We start from the raw sequence: 16597 nt of genomic DNA on the forward strand, positions 1-16597 counted from the left end.
AAAACTTTGTTTTCAAGAGCATTTTGTAAAGTAGCACATACAGAACATAAATATAACAAAAGGCCTACTATGTATTTATTTATAAAAGTGTAAAAAAATTGCATGTATTTTCCCTCCTCCACCTCTTATTTCCTCTATAACCACCCTCCCCCGTCCCAATTCCTCATTTGGAATCAAATTGTTCCAGTCCTTGATTTCTACAGCAATTTATTACTGAGTCATGACATTTATCAGTCTAACAAACTGGATGATCCCTCATCATAGCACTTATAGGAATATTGCAAAAGCAATTTTTTGGATGCGAGGAAACAGAAGAGCTTCCAAGTCAAACACTGCTGAAAAACTTCATACAGACAGTTCTTTCAGACAAGCAATTAGTCATCTTCTTAAAAGGAAGTTCACCATTTTTTAGGGTCATACATTTCAAAAAAATATATAATCAGCTAGCCCTAACATGTTACAATGCTTCTGCTGACATGCCATATTACTGGAATGCCCAAATGACCAAAACTTACAGGTAGTGACCACTAGAAGAGGCTTCTGTTGTTTATCATGGTGCTACTGAAGTCTTTTGGAGCTGGCATATGCCACTCCAGAAGATTAAGAAGATGAAGACAGCTCTTCCAGTTGGACCATAAGAGGGATTATGTCTGAGCAGTAGCTCAAAAGATTATTCCAGAAACAGACACTCTCTTTTTTTAAACTTCGTCACTCTTGTCACATTTAGGAGTTTACCAGATCAGTCCCCTGTTCAGTCTCCTGGATTACAAGTTTGTGTGATTGAGGAGTTTATTCAGTAACTGTATTTTGGTACCTGTTTCACTCTTTGAATTGTTTTGAATCTCAGGCAAACTACTGGACTTTTTCTTAAAAATATAAGTTGGGAATTTGAAATCTGTTAGTCTAAACCAGTCGCATTTCCTGCAATCCTTAGAAGTTCTGAACTGTCAGCATGCATTTGAAAACTGGATTAATATTTCTTGTAATTTGTCTTGCTCTCCAAGTTCAAGGAAGAAAAGGTAAGTTCACATGTAAAAGGATTTTGTTTATTGTGTCTTAATTGAAAAATCTTTGGAAAGATCAGTTTGTTTTCCCTAGCTATAAAAGTCAGTGCCTAGAATTGGGTGCTATAGAAATCTCAGTTATTGACACTGTTAACTTGAAAGGTTACCCTAAGAAAATGTTGACTAAACCTGCTGAGTGGGTTTGCTCAGCATTAAACTCTCTAAGAAAGATGCACTTTAGTTTATTTACTGATTTATGTTTCTAGATGAAAGAACAATTACAAATGATGTAAAAGGGAAAAAATAGCTGAAGTGAATGCATAAGAAAACATTTTTACTATTAATGAGAATTTGTTGTTACTGGTCTGAAAAGAAAGCAACAAAGTATATTTTTGGCTTTACTGGGCTTTGTCAGGGCCAACTTAAGACTTGCAGGTATGTGCACAAATATTGTAACTCGTAAGTGGAAATAATACTGTTAAACAGAGAATATCAATACAAATAAGTACTAAATTTCTAATAAATATGGACAGCAGATCAATCAGAAAAATATAAACATTATTTTAAAAATGCAAAAGAATACATCTACTGACAACAGGACCTTAATGAAAAATGTAAAATAAAATAATCATAATAATAATACTTTTTTCTGACATGAGAAATAAATTTAAAATCTCTTGCAATGAATAGATTGCTACAAATAATAAAGCAAAGCATTGATAAGTTTGTAAGTCTTTAAGAAGACTAAAAGCAAGACAGAACAGAGACAAATATTCCTATTCAGTTAAACAATTGTTATTTAGATACATTAAACAATTCACGAGTCTTTTAATTGTTTGACCCAAAAACAAATACATGAAAATGTATTTTTCCCCTTGTTCATTTGCATACAGGGGAAAAGATTTTATTTCTATCACGAAATATTGTTGGATTTCTTATTTGTTTTCATTTTTGTTTTTTCCCCCTTTGTTGTTATTTTTTAGATGGCTTGTTAACTTTTGTGCCTGTGCTTTGACATATATATATATATATATATATATATAAAACCTAAATAAAATCCCATGTCACTATTGCTTTATACTTTGCCTAAGGGATTAATAAATGGCCTAATCCTTTTTACTTTCTTTCAGTCCTAGTCATGTTAGTTAAAAATTCAGAGATCAGACAGTGTGAGAAAAAGAGTATTTTCATGTATATTTACTTCTTTGTAGAGGAAGAAAGAACTCCAGCATTTTTCCGTTTGCTGTTCATAATCTGTAAAAAAACTATCTGTACAGCAAAAACTATTACCATTTTTCTATTTCAGGATTTTTTTAAATAATTGTTTTATCTCACTGAAATACAGTTAGACAGCTACAAAGAACATTTAGAGAATCCAAGTACTGAGGATATTTTATTTTGGCAAAACATAATGGGTCAGCTAAGTGCTAGCATCAGATGCAGTTAATTTGTATGGGGCTGCTTTATTTTTTCACTTCATATAAATAATTGCAATGAATCATTTAACATTTGGAAGTGTGGCAGAAAAGGGGATGAGCGAGAGGGAGTGTATGAATCCAGCATACGTGATTAGGAAATAAAGGTTTACCAGGATGCATTGCTTTTGTAATTAAGGCATGCATTTATAAAATTGTAAGATAAAACTTACTCTATGTTGTTGTAAATGCATTAATTATGGTATCAATAATATGTACAATTGTGATGATAAAACTAGAAAAAAAATTAAATGAAAAAAAGCCAAATTATCTGGTTTATCTTACATTTTACCTAAATATTGCAACATATCTGATAACAGTGTAATTGGATGGCATTTTACAAAGAGCATTGTAGACTAAATATTGAGGGAAACTTCCTAACAAAGAACCAATTGGACAGTAAGTGTTTTCTGCAAGAGATGTAGTTGAAGTCCCATTGCTGGAACATTTAATGTCACCCATAGAAGATTTTATATATATGAGCAGGGGTGGGGAACCTCAGGCCCAAGAGCCAGAGGCACCCCCCCTCACCCCCACTTATCTGGTTTCATCCCTCAAGGTTCATGCTCCCCCCTTCCAAGCACTGGGGAGCCTGCACTGGTACTCCAGCCTCCCTCCCTCCTCACCCCAACGCAGGGCTGGAGCACACAAAATCTACTAGGCACGGCCCATGCTAGGCTCTGGTGTGCAAGAGGAATGTGGGGCATGTCTTTTTCCTCAGTTGAGAGTGATGTCAGTGAGCAGTTTTGTGTGCTTCCTTCCTATGTGTGGCCCCTGATGGATTTTTCTGTGGGTCAGTGGCCCCCGATCCAAAACAGGCTCCCCACCCCTGTTTTAGAGTGGGTCTGTCTGACTGCAAGCCCCTTTGTTCAAGAACTCCTCCTAAATGGTAAGAGTAGGGGCCACTAAATTTGGTATGTAGCTTCCTCTTCTCCTAACTTAAAAGCAGGGTCAGGATTTGGTTGTGTCAGGACAACTAGAAGACCAAGGAAAATGACTATTTTCCATAACATGCAAAGGGAGGGACTGCTATTCAGAGGGATGCAATATGAGTGGCCACAGAGGGCAGCAAGTCCACAGGGGAGAGCTATCCTGCAGAGTGACCACTGGGGCAGCCGCACCACCAAGTGAGATGCCAGCAGGGCTGGGGCTCTGTCATCACACCAGCACCCGCTACCCTTTTCCCCCGCTCCTGGCCTTTGGCCATATTGCCAGGAAGGAGGGGAATAAAATAGACCCCTGGCAGCTGGGCGGGGGGGATGCTTGGGAGTGGGGAGAGAGATCAGGCCCCTGGTGGCTGCGGGGGGATCTTCCCTGAAGGATCCAGGCAATACTGGGTAAGTTTGCTAGTACTAGATAACATTGAGGGATCATCTTGTACCTGAAGGGGGAAAGGACTAAATGATTAAATAGACTATTTTCATCTCTACTATCTCTAATTCTTTAAAATAAACAACAGCACACAATAGCTTGATCAAATATTATTTCAGTACTTAGGAACAAAGGCAATAGGAATTTCCTGCCTTTTGTTGGTTTATCTGGCAGTGCTTTGTTATAATAATAAACGATGTGGGGATTTTTTTCAATATTAAGTATGTCCACGCACATATTGGGATTATTTTTGTTCTCATGCATATTATTTAATATTATACACTAAAACCTTTTTAAAACTAAATTCTGCTTTCAAATATACATGCTCAAGACACATTAATTTCAACAGCATTTAAGTGTTCAATGATGCACAGACAGTGGCTTGTGGGATTCTCAGAAATTCCTAGAGCCCAGAAATTTAAGCATAGTTAGTGCCTTATCAATGGGAGATAAGTACGTACCTACTGTGCTTTTGGAAAATCCCACTATTAGGTTCTTTGCATCTTTAAGTGCTTAATTACCTTTGCAAATCTCTCCCTAAGTACTTAAATATAAGAAGTGGGTATTAGTGAATAGTAGACATAATTTAGATGTGTTCAAAACTTTCACGGTCCTTCAGGTCTACTATAGAGTACAACGGCTACATAGGTAAAGTTAGAAATACTAAACTTTCTTAGGATATTGTATGTTCAAATGAAAATTAACATTTATTTCCTTAAGAAGTACTTCAGAACACTATATCTTAACTAATTTATATATTAATTAATTGCTCATTGTTTGCTCTATGGCAGAACTGTTACACTCAATATTGTTTCAAGGTGGACAAAAAATGGAGTTAGTTCTTTGAGATACTCCATTTTCTTCCTACCCACCTAAGTGTGCTGTGAGACCTTCAACAATCAAGGTGGCTACACATGTCAAAGGGGGTTATCAGAGTCAAATTACAAGGTACCCTCTCTCCTTCATGGGCTGAGTAGACAGAGCTTCAGAATTTGTTAGTTCCAGAAGGATCCAAAAATTGAACTTCAACTCCAATTTTATGCATTACCCTACCACAAATCATTTTTAAGAAAGAAAAAGAAAATCCTTTATGTAGGCCAACAGAAAGTGTGCACTATATTTCGACCTAGAATGAATGTGAGTTAAAAAGCCTGAAAATACAAATTCACTAATAAAATGTTGAGAAGCTTTGAGCTACAGCAGGCTCTCCTAATATTATGAATTGAAATTATGCACTTTTGTACCCCACTTTCAGTCAGAAAGAATGTAAGTGAGCTGCACAACAGTACTAAAGACTGCTAAATGTGAAGGGATTTTTTTTTTAAATATTCTCCATTCAGGCACAGTCATTCTTTAGGAGACAAAGGCTTTCTGTGTGCTCTGTGAAATCATTTTAATTCATTCTGACTTATCCCTTCCCATTGAGCTGTTCCAATTCACCAGTAACTGTTGCAAATCTTTGTTACTGTAATTGCCCTTGAGAGAGGGGTTAAACAAATCTATGCCAAAGGAAGAGGAGAAAAAACAATAACAATTTCAAAGAAACAAATTATGGAAATGTTTGATTTATTCATCAGAATTATTCCACAGTTCTTCTATAAAATAAAAGTTCATCTTGCTGAATTAAGGATGGTAGCTTCCCTGTTTATGTTTATAAACAACTGAAAAAATAAAATTCAAATATTTTGAATGCAAAAATACTGAACTAATTAAGAATGTTTTTAATATTTAGCATTCCTTGACTTAACTCTAAAGTTAAATATATGTAATAAAATGTTAGTATTGCCAATGAATACAATGCTAGAAATGCTATGGAAAGCCATAGAATTGTTTAGCGCTGAGGTGGGCAAAATGTGATCCTCCAAGCTGCTGAATTCAACCCATGGCCTGTCAAGAGCCTCCGCCAGACTCCCTACCCTCTCTACCCCTGCACACTACTCAGAAAGACAGCTGCAATGGCCTTGTATTACTGTGAGTGCTTTAAGTCCAGAGGGAAGGCAGAAGAGACCTCACATGCTGCCCACAGTCACAGCACAATCTCCCAGTTCCCATTGGCAAGTTTCCACGCACAAAGTACTCCTCTCTTCTGGGCTTACAGCATTCAGAGCAGCACATGGCCTTGCTGACTGCTCTGAGCAACCGGAGGGGGCATGAAAGGCAGAGAGCCTGGCTGAGGAACCTGCTGGGCAGGGATGCTGGCTGGGAGCTGACCAGGTAAGTTTCTCTTGGTTACAATCCACCTCTGGCATCCCAGCCCCTTCTTCCACCAGCCCTCTGGGCCCTTCCTGCACCTCTACGTCATGTAACCCAAACCTTCTGCACTTCTGCTCCTGCACCCATATCCCTTCCCGGACCCTGCACCCCCTCCTACACATCTCCTTCGGGTCACAACCCTCTCCCACATCATGTGCCCCAATCCCCTAGCCCCATTCACATCACGAATTCCTGCACTACCTCCTACACTCCTACCCCCAGGTCACAATCCTCTTCCATCTTCCTACACCCTCCTCCCCCGACTTACACCTGTCCTCCAGGTCACCATCCCCTCCCAGGACATGCACCCACTCCCCTACACTCCTCTTCAAGGTCAGAATCTTCTGCACTAAAACCCATTCCCAGATCCCACAGTGCAGTCTCCTGACCCAAGTCACAAACCTATCCTTCACCAAAACTCCCTCCCAAATCCCACACCCCCTCATGCATCCCAGTCTCTTACCCCAAGCGCCCTTCTGCACCTAGCCTCTATCCCAGACCACCTACCTCCTCCATTAATATCATGGAAGAGTGCATCCCTTGACCACTTACCAAATTCCTAGTGTGGTCCCTCATCAAAAATCATTGTCCACCCCTGGTTGATGTGTTCTGCACAAATTCTTATGATGTCCTCATAACTACGGTATGGTAGTGCCTTCTAGTCAGACATGTGCTGTCATCCTTTTCCTAGGAGAAAATCTGTATATGGGATGGGCAAAAGAGCCTCCAGGGGCTGAATCTGGCCTGCCAAGCAGGTTGATCCAACCTGTGGAAGCCCTGCTGCTCCCCCCGCCCCTAGGCCAAACAAAGTCCTTGGGATGGTGGGGGGGAGAGCACATGAAGTCTTCTTCCGCCTGCCCCCATCCTACAAGAAGCATGTGACGTGTGCTACTGGCAGGGTGAGAGGAGACTTTGTGTACTCTCCCTGCCCCCAAGCCCTGATTGGCCTGCAGGCATAGAGATCATGTGAAGTCTCCTCCCATCCTACAAGGGGCACAGAGCTTCTGAGTGCCGCACACCCCTTGCAGAATGGGGGCAGGGCGAGAGGAGACTTTGCATGCTCCCCGTGCCCCCAGGCCAATAAGGGCTTGGGAGTGAGGGGGACTGTGAAGTCTCCTCCCACCCTGCAAGGGGCTTGACACTTAAAGTCAACCACTAAGCTGGTGGTTGACTCTAAGCACAGCACTCCCTTGCAGGGCAGGAGCAGGGAGTGAGAAACTTTGCATGCTCCCCCTTCCCCAGCCCCTGATTGATTTGGGGACCAGACGGAGTGCACAAAGTGTCCTCCCGCTGCCAGGGGCATGGGCACCTTGAGCGAACAGCCAGCTGTTCAGAACAGCTGAAGGTTCTCTCTGGGGTGAGGCAGGGCAAAAGACATTGCATGCTCCCTCACCTCAAGACCAATCAGGGTCTGAGGGTGGGGAAGCACGGAAATGTCCTGGCCTCACCCCTTCGGGTAGCCTGGAGACACTGGATAGCTATTTCTGGGGTTACCTCTGGAATCCTGAAATCACCGTGCCATGTAGATGTACCTGAAGAGAGGAGTGCTCAAGTTCTTGACCATCAGATTCATTTGGCATGATAGTGACAGGATGCATGAGGGGTGATGTGGGACATCAGCCTGATTGCAATCTTCATTGGGTATTATTGCCTCGTCACTGGGTTAAACACATGATAAGGGGTTTCTGGTTGGAGGTACCAATAAAAATCAGTTAAAAATTGCAGTTGCACAGGGCCCAGGTGATCCACACTTTGAGGTGGCAGGTGAGTTGATTACTTCATATTTTAATTGGCACCAAAAAGGCCACAGTAACTCAGTAACTATATGCTTCAAGCTACCTTAATGTCAATCCCTGCAACTGTCCTGGACTGCATTCAGATCTGTCTACTCAGAGCTTCCCCCTTGCTGCTTGGTAGGTCCCAGCTAGAAAATAAATTCTCCATCAGCTAAGAGCATATTAGCTACCAAGGGAAGAGAGAGGAAGCAGAACTCCCCTCCCTTCTGCTTTTCTTGGAACTTATTTAAGTAATTGTTCAAACTGATGTATTTTCTTTACTTCCTTTACATGGTACAAACACCGGAGGTTGTGAGTCTGCCTTTCTGAACAAACCGCTATAAGACCAGATTGACACTGGCAATATTAGATATGCGATTCCACCCATGACAATTGTGTAGCTGGAATTGATGTACCTTACTTTTTCAGTGTGGCCCCACAGAGGGAGGTCAATGGGAGAAATGCTGCCATTGACTTCACTTACTCCTTGCAACTGTGAGGCATGCCATGGTTGATGGGGGTGCCATCAGCATTCAATTTACTGAGTCTTTAATAGATCTGCTAAATCAAATGCCGGAAGATCAATCACCACAACACCAATCTCTACAGCAGTGAAGACAAGCTCTCAGATGCTGCCTTTAGAGGAGCCCAAAGCTTTTCACTCCAAAAACTGCAGAAAGGGATTTGCAAAGTTCCTTACTTATTAGCTGATGACAGCAAAGGAGAGCATGACTGATGCTAAATTGCATGCTAATTACTACTCAAAGACTGTAGGGATATTTTTTGACCCTGATATAAATGTTGTCTGTGTTTTATAGTAAAACAATGAGGAAAACTAGCTTCAGGGATTGAAGTTTGAAGTACATGTTCATGAGGCATGACTCAGAAATCACCATGTCTCAAGGTAAAAGGCCATTTATGTTGTGATAGGCCTTATTTGGAACAAAAGCCTGTCAACTCTCAAAGTAATAACTGAAAACCTTTAAAATCAGACTACACAGGAGAGCAGGCTAGAGCCATTAAAGCTGTTCATTTTGTCATTGCTTCTTAATGATCCTTAAGTGTAAGTTCAATCACATTTTCAAAAAGGACTTAATGAAAGCAATGTCAAAAAACTTACACTTGGGACAAAATGTAGTGAGGTTTGTTGTAGTTCTTTGCTCCTATAGAAGTTCATTGTGGATTCATGAACTGGCCCCGAGAATGTTCTATCTCCTGTATATACAAGCTTTATCTTTGCAAGGGACAGTTCCATCTGCCAGAGGACAGATGCCGTTACCTTAGAACTTTAAGTGATCCTTTAGGCACCATGGCTTCAGACTTCTAAAAGTATTTTCTTCTGCCAACTAGAATAATCATCTTACCTGAACTCAGCTTCCACCAGTTGCTTTCTTCATGCATTAGTTGATCTTCTCCCATCTGTGTACTATCTTGGTGGTTCATGTCCCTATCAAATGATAGATAATTGGATATTATCTGCAAATCAACAGCTTTTAAGCCCCTGTAGTTTCATAGGCTATGTCTACACTACCAGGTATGCAGATTTTGAATAGCATTGAATTGAACAACCATTAGTTCTCAACCATGGTATGTTTATCACTTGGAATACTCAGGGGTCTTCCGGGGTTTTACAACAACAAAAAAAAGCAATAGTGAAGTCAGCATCAACTAAAATTTCATAGACAATAATTTGTTTATACTGCTCTACTACAGCTTTTCTCAAAGTGGTTTACAAAACCACTTTGAGAAACCAGTTAACTGGCCACTCCAGTGTGTTTATGATGGCTACGTCTAGACTACAGCCCTTTTCTGATATCCCGAAAAAGTTATGCCACATCCAAGGAATGTGTCCGCTATTCCAGAAAAAAAATTCACCATCCCTGTAAACCTCATTTTACAAGGAATAAGGGATGGCTCAAAAGAGGAGATTTTTATGAAATTTGGAGCCATGTAGATGTGCCAAATTTTGGAAAAGCCTCTTTTGAAAGACAAGCGAAAAAAGATACGCAAATTGCGAACCTCAATTTATGTATCTTTTTCTGACTTTTCTTTGTAATGTAGACATAGCCTTACTGACGTCATGACCAAGGAACCTCGCAACTCCTATTGGCTCCATTTTGCCAGTTGCAGCCAAGGGGAGTCGTGGGAAGCAGCAGCCCAACCCATGCCGCTTCTCATGGTTCCCCTTGATTCCAAATGGCAAATCTGAGCCAATGGGAGCCACAAGGCTGCACGGCCACGATGCCAGTAAGTAAACACGCCAGAGTGGCCATTTAACAGGTTTCTTGAAGTGGTTTCATTGACCACTTTAAGAAACCGTTGTACTAATATACACTGAAATGTAAGTACAATATTTATATTCCAATTGACTTTTTTTTTTTTTTTTTAACAATTATAGAAGTTGAACCTCTCTAGTCTGACAATCTTGGGACCTGACTGGTACCAAACCAGAGAATTTGCCAAACCACAAGAAGTCAATATTGTCTATCAGCATTACCAACACTTTCAATGCTTACTGGGCTTTTAGAAGACATTTGGGGGTAAATTAGAGCTAAATAACAGCATGGAACAATGAGAGACAGAACTGGTGGCTGTAAACAAACCTTTATGGGACCACAGGAAAATTAGCCATGCCCATGATAAGTGAACATCCAGCTACCCAAAATCATGCCAGACCATGAATGTTGCCAGACTACAGAATGCCAGACTAGAGAGGTTAAACCTATATTATAAAAATGAAAAAGAAAGCAATTTTTCAGTAGTAGGATGCTGAGACAGACACTTGTGTATTATAACTTGTTTTGTTAGTTTTTAAGTGAGGTGAAATTTTGGGGTATACAAGACAAATGAGACCCTTGAAAGGGGTACAGCAATCTGGAGAAGGGCAAGCACCACAGGAATGGCAAATTGATCTTAGAGGCACTCTTTAAATGAGGGGACTATTGGGAGAGGTGCAATGTCTATTCATTGTCCTTTGGGTGCATTCTTCAAGGAAGGACTTGAATCATTTAGAGTATTCTCTTGGGTGGGACTGCTGTAGCTCAGGGTCAACAGAATATAATCCTGCAAAGAAATTGAGGAGAATGGGAATGGAGGCCCATTATCCACATAACATCAAGAAATCTTTCCTCAGTTACATTAATGCTGTTTCTGGCCCATGTCCTGGCTTGATACGATATTGTGCAGGATGTCGGGTAATGGCTTCAGCTAGATGAACTCATGGGAAGCCTTAGATTAGTTTCTTGAAGAACTCACTCAGCAATGGACCGTTTTACACTGTTGTTCCAGCTTCCCAAAAGGAGGGGGATCTGTGCAGCCACTCCTCAGAGAAAGGAATGGATCCATATGCTTACTGCCCCACCATTTGGGAAGATGAGGGGGGCCAGCAACTGTTGCATGGATAGAGACCTGGTCATGTTCATCCCTGCTGCCTGCCCCCTTCATCAATCTCATTCCTTTGGAAATGGAGTGTAGGGGCTCCCATTGTATCAGGACAGACTGAATGAGCATGCTGCACAGGCCCTGCCCACCACTGGCAAGTACCACCAGATTGGCCTCGTGAATGATCCCACTAGAGAATGGGGTGTGTGGCTCTGAGTAAGAAATCCAGCACTTTTCCTTTAGCTGTACCAGTTGCACCTGCTCATATGTTAGCTTTCCATTCATACTAATCAATCATTTCTAGAGAACTGCTGATCTATTTTTAATGTATGTTGTTATCCCTACCTACTGCTCAGATTCAAATATCAAATACTGTACTGTTACTTGCTGTACACTGAATTCCTGGGTGACAAACACTTTTATGGGAAGCACTTGAAATAACCCATTTGGTAATTTTTTGGTCAGTTTCTTTGTTACCAGTTATTGTTTTCTTCCTTGAATGAGTCTTGGGCTTTAATTAGTAATGAGTTTACTTTGAAGACAGTATGCCTTGTTTATCAATCAAGCTTTTTTTTCTACACTTAGTGAACATGCTCTTTTTTTAAAGACACCAATTTGCTTTTTTTTTTATTGATTTCAAACATTGGGTTGATTTCAGGCAATTCTTTTCTTCCGGAAGTATTAAAATATAACCATTTTTGTCCTGATGTCACCCTTTACTTTTCTTTTCAAGCATTTGCAATTTTATAATTCTTTGCATATAATCAACTTTCTGACATCTAGTCAAACTATTCTGAATCTACCCATTAGCATAATGCAGTCACGAGAGTATATTTTGCAGGCCTACAAGAAAGAAAATGACAACGAGGATAACAGCTAATATTGTCAGTCAGAAATAAGGAAATATTTATAAAAGGATATCCACTACAATAATGGGAAAGTAACATAGATGCAATCTCCCTGCTTCTGAAATATCCCACAGATTTGCTCCATGAAGTTTCTAAATTTCTTTTTTTCTAAGAGCACTGTTAAATAGCCATGAATTTTCCTGTTACTGTCATGCAGATTCATAAAGTTGGTTGGGAAATTTTGAAGAAATATTATTTTGACACAAAATATTGATTAGATTAATCAAACTTTTCATAGAAAAGGCTATTTGACAAATTTCTCACCCCAAAAATTTTTTGGAAAAAAAAAATCAAAATTACCAAAAGGTTTTGGGTCAACATTTTTGAAACAAAAGATTCTGGTTTTCTTGTTCAGGACTACTATAGATTCAGAACCTATGTTTTAAATGTTGAATATCAAGAGGACCAGGCATTCCTAGTTTTATCTGCACTAACACTAACTCCCACCTTGGCCCTGTTAAAACCAGTTAACTGGTCTTCCTCAGTTATTCCATCTGGAAAATGGGGATAATTATATCTACCTCCTTCAGAGGGAAGTTTGTGAGGATTAGTTACACATTTGGAGAATATGAAACACTTACAATTTATTATTGAAAGGTTACCCAACTGTGGCAGATGTCTCTTTTCTTGGACTAGACTTACCATGAAAAAGTAGAAATAATCTTCTATACATTTCCTGATGTTAAAAACTGGTACTTGATCTTTGACAATTAACATTACTAAACAAAAGGGCCAGAGAGTTGTTTAGAGCAAGTGTTTTATGTATACACACAAAAGTGAAAAAGTATTTTATTTTACTTTAAAATAAATCTCCATATTCATGGGATACCCTGAAATATGGTTTCTTTAAAAGTATTCAAAGTATTGAATTAATATATACACTGTATAAAATAGGGATGGGTCAAGTCTATTCAAATATAGAAGGGGGGAGAAAATAGTGAGAGTGTAGACTACGCAGCTGATAACCACATCACCAGCTGGCAAAGAACGTGTTATGTATAAGTGAATTTTTTTATCCAACAGAAGGAGACAAAGGCTACGTCTAGACTGGGCGGGGGGGGAGGGGTTGGAAAAAGATATGCAAATTGCGAACTCCTGCTATTTCCTCCCCCATTTTCCTGCAAAATTATAATTCACTGAGTTCCAAAAATTAGCAAATGGATATTTCTTTCTTATTTTCCCCTTATTCGTCTAAAAACAGGTGACAATTTCAGTGAGGCTAGAACTAGGGTGCTGTCATATCTTGTGGCCTGAAGTAGTATTAACACCAAATATCAGATATCCATCATCAGCCCCCTGCTAGAAACATTGTTTCAGCACTCCTGAATAATATTGTACAATATTGTCAGGATTTTTTTCAAATTCACATGAAAATTGACTTGATTTGTTTTACACTTGGTGTTCTAATAATCTTATTTCCATGTAAGTGTGTTCTATTGGTTTATCACCTTTCCCCTCTCCTTAGAAAGTTTGAACTTTTTCAAAACGCAATTGTTGTTTGCAGCCAATTCATCAGCATCCAGGCTTCATGCACATTATGTTACCCTCTGATTTTATGCTTCAAACGTTTTCCAATTATCTACAGAATTCACCCCCTTCCTTTTCACAGCAGTTCTTCCACCTACTAACAATTTATTATATTTACATTTTTGAGTATTTATGAGTAAAGGCTGCATCAAGCCTATGTAAATGCATCAAAAGTAGTCTTAAAAGTGCATTTTAACATGTACATTATAATTTATGCAGCATTAAAGAAGAGAATCTAAAATACATAGATTGCTTCACCCAAGAGCTCTTTTATTATCTTCATCAAAAGGCTACTTTTTAAGCTTGCTGAAATATATAGCTTACAAGTTATTTTAATTTGATTACAGCTTTTTAATATCAAACTTGAACTCTCATGTAACGTGATAGCATGTTGGGTATTATGCAGAATTTGGACAAACGTGTCCTGAAAAACTCCTAGCCATTCAGAATATAGGGATATCTGCTAATCTGTGGATAAATTGAACATTGTCACCTTGGAAGCATTGCCATTCCTTACAAATGTTCTGCATAAAACAACACTTACTTACTAATGATACAATTTTATGCTAACAACTACACCCCACTACAAAGGCTCTTAACACCTCTGTAGTGCCTTCCAGGATTCTAAATGATTATGAAACCTTTAAAACATCCCCATGAGGTAAGTACAGCAAGCAATATCTATCCTCATTTTTTCATGAGGAAATGAAGGCATACAAGAGATTAAGGGGTCAGATTTTGAAACGTACCTGAAGTAACTTTCAATGAAACTTAGATTTCTAAAGGTAGATTTTTACAGGTATTTAGGTGCCTAAAGTGGCCTACTATCATTTTCAATATAACTAGGAACTTAAAGTAATGTGAATTAGGCTTGTAAATCAATTTAGGCACTTTTGAAATGCACACTAGCCACCAATATGAATCTTTAGTCACTTAAGTACATTTAAAAATATGGCCCTAAGTTCCTATGTCACTTTTAGAAATGGGACTTAGGCTAAAGTCACGCAGACCCACATCCTCAAGGCAACTCGGGCAACTAACTTCCATTGAGTTAGTCCTCTAAATACCTTTTAGGCTCTGGGCCTTAGGATAAAATTCTCAAAAGTTCCTATGTGTTTTCAAGGTCATGCAGTGAGCTAATCAGAGAGGAGATTAGAAATCAGATATCCTGCCTCCCAATTATATGGTCTGATCACAAGACCATATCCATCAGCCTGTACATTGACATTTTCTCTGTAACGTAAATATTTGAGAACCCTAGTGTTTGGTGTTTATTTTCAACATGTTATCTTATAGTACATATGGACTTCCCACATACAGTGTGTTCATGTATTTATGTTTCCATTATTTTACCCCTTACAGAAATCCCTAATAAAATAAACCACGATGAAACCAAACATCTTAGTGATCCCTCAGGGTCAGAGAAAACAGAGAAAACAACAAAGAGGTCCAGAGTGTCGACCATCAGAAGGATGTTTGATATGGCAAAGCATCGAACAAAGAGGTCATCTATTTTCTCAACGGGTGTGAAAGTCTGTCCACAAGAATCAGTGAAGCAAATTTTAGCCAGCCATCAAGCTTATTATCGGTTAAGAGGTAAGATGAGGATAGCACCATATATTCGTTTCTTGTATTTCTTTCCCTTCTTTAGTACTGGGCAGAAAACTTGGAACCTACTCTTCTGTTAGACCAATGAAAAATTACAGGTACATCACAAAAAAAGTGGTAGCACCCGGGATGAGGGGTTATCAGAATATAATGCAGCGATGTAAATAAAAGATACCAAGTTGCTATTATAATCATCAAAGAAGATACAAAGTGTTCTTGTTTCACTGATGATAAACAAATAAGTGCATGGATAGGTGAAGAGAGACTACCTGTAAAAAAGAGACATGGCAGATGCTTCAGGGTTTCATAGAATCATAGAATACTAGAACTGGAAGGGACCTTGAGAGGTCATCAAGTCCAGTCCCCTACCCTCATGGCAGGACCAAGCACCATCTAGACCATCCCTGATTGACATCTGTCTAACCTGCTCTTAATTATCACTAATGATCAAGATTCCACAACCTAGTTAGGCAATTTATCCCTGTGTCCCCTTTCATCACTGCTCACTGGTGCTCCTCTCCTCACTCCTTCTAGCACAACACAGACTGTAGAAAGATTATTTTGGTCCTAAACAAGCAATTCAAGTTCAGTAGAACACTCATTCAAGCCTCCATTATCTGTATCTCCATATTAACCAAACCACCAGCCACTCACGGCTAACAGTGGTGGGACGTGGGCAGTCTGGTCCAGGAGGCTAGAGCTCTAACTGTTAGCCCCATGTCACCCTGTCAGCCGACGGTCAGGGCAGTGAGTTCCTTATGACCGGCTGAAGTTCTTTTAAATTGTGCTTGGTTCTGTTACAGCAACTGAAGGAGTCAGGTTAAAGCTTAAACAGTTACTATTTATTGTTACAGGGTAAACTTAGTTGTTAAATGCTACTACTGTGTTACAGATAACACAGACACTACAAAGGACAGGACAGAAATTACACTAATAAGTCACTTACAGGTACCATGAAACCCTTTGGTTCTTTGAGCTCTTATTAAATGCATGCAAAATAGACACATAGCAGGTATATATTCTCACCCCTGCGTTCCAGACTTGGCGTGGCCAGCGTCTTTCTCTTAATCCCTCGGGAAGAAGTAGGGCGAGGTTGGGCGTCCCACAGACCTCGGGAGACAATCAATACCTGCCAGCAGGTATAGATGATTGGAGCTCAAATTGGGCGGGCTGCTGAACCTCTTTTATACCCCTTGGGTCATGTAGGCTTCTTCCTGGGCTCAAGTGGCCAATTAGGAAAAATGGCTTTGAATGCCAAGTTTCCCACGAAGGGTGCAAAGCATAATTTACACCTG

General features: G+C 39.7%; 1 protein-coding gene across 1 annotated transcript in view; it reads left to right on the plus strand.

Moving 5' to 3' along the window:
- Positions 1–738: 738 nt before the first annotated feature.
- The window catches only part of IMPG1 (interphotoreceptor matrix proteoglycan 1), an 89641-nt gene continuing 73782 nt past the window's right edge, over positions 739–16597 (plus strand). The window contains exons 1-2 of the mRNA XM_025189134.2: positions 739–1019; positions 15057–15290. Coding sequence (XP_025044919.2) covers positions 953–1019; positions 15057–15290 — 301 coding nt within the window. The 5' untranslated portion in view covers positions 739–952. The remainder of the gene's footprint in view (positions 1020–15056; positions 15291–16597) is intronic.

This window comes from Pelodiscus sinensis, chromosome 3 (genome assembly GCF_049634645.1).
Source record: "Pelodiscus sinensis isolate JC-2024 chromosome 3, ASM4963464v1, whole genome shotgun sequence".
NCBI lineage: Eukaryota > Metazoa > Chordata > Testudines > Trionychidae > Pelodiscus > Pelodiscus sinensis.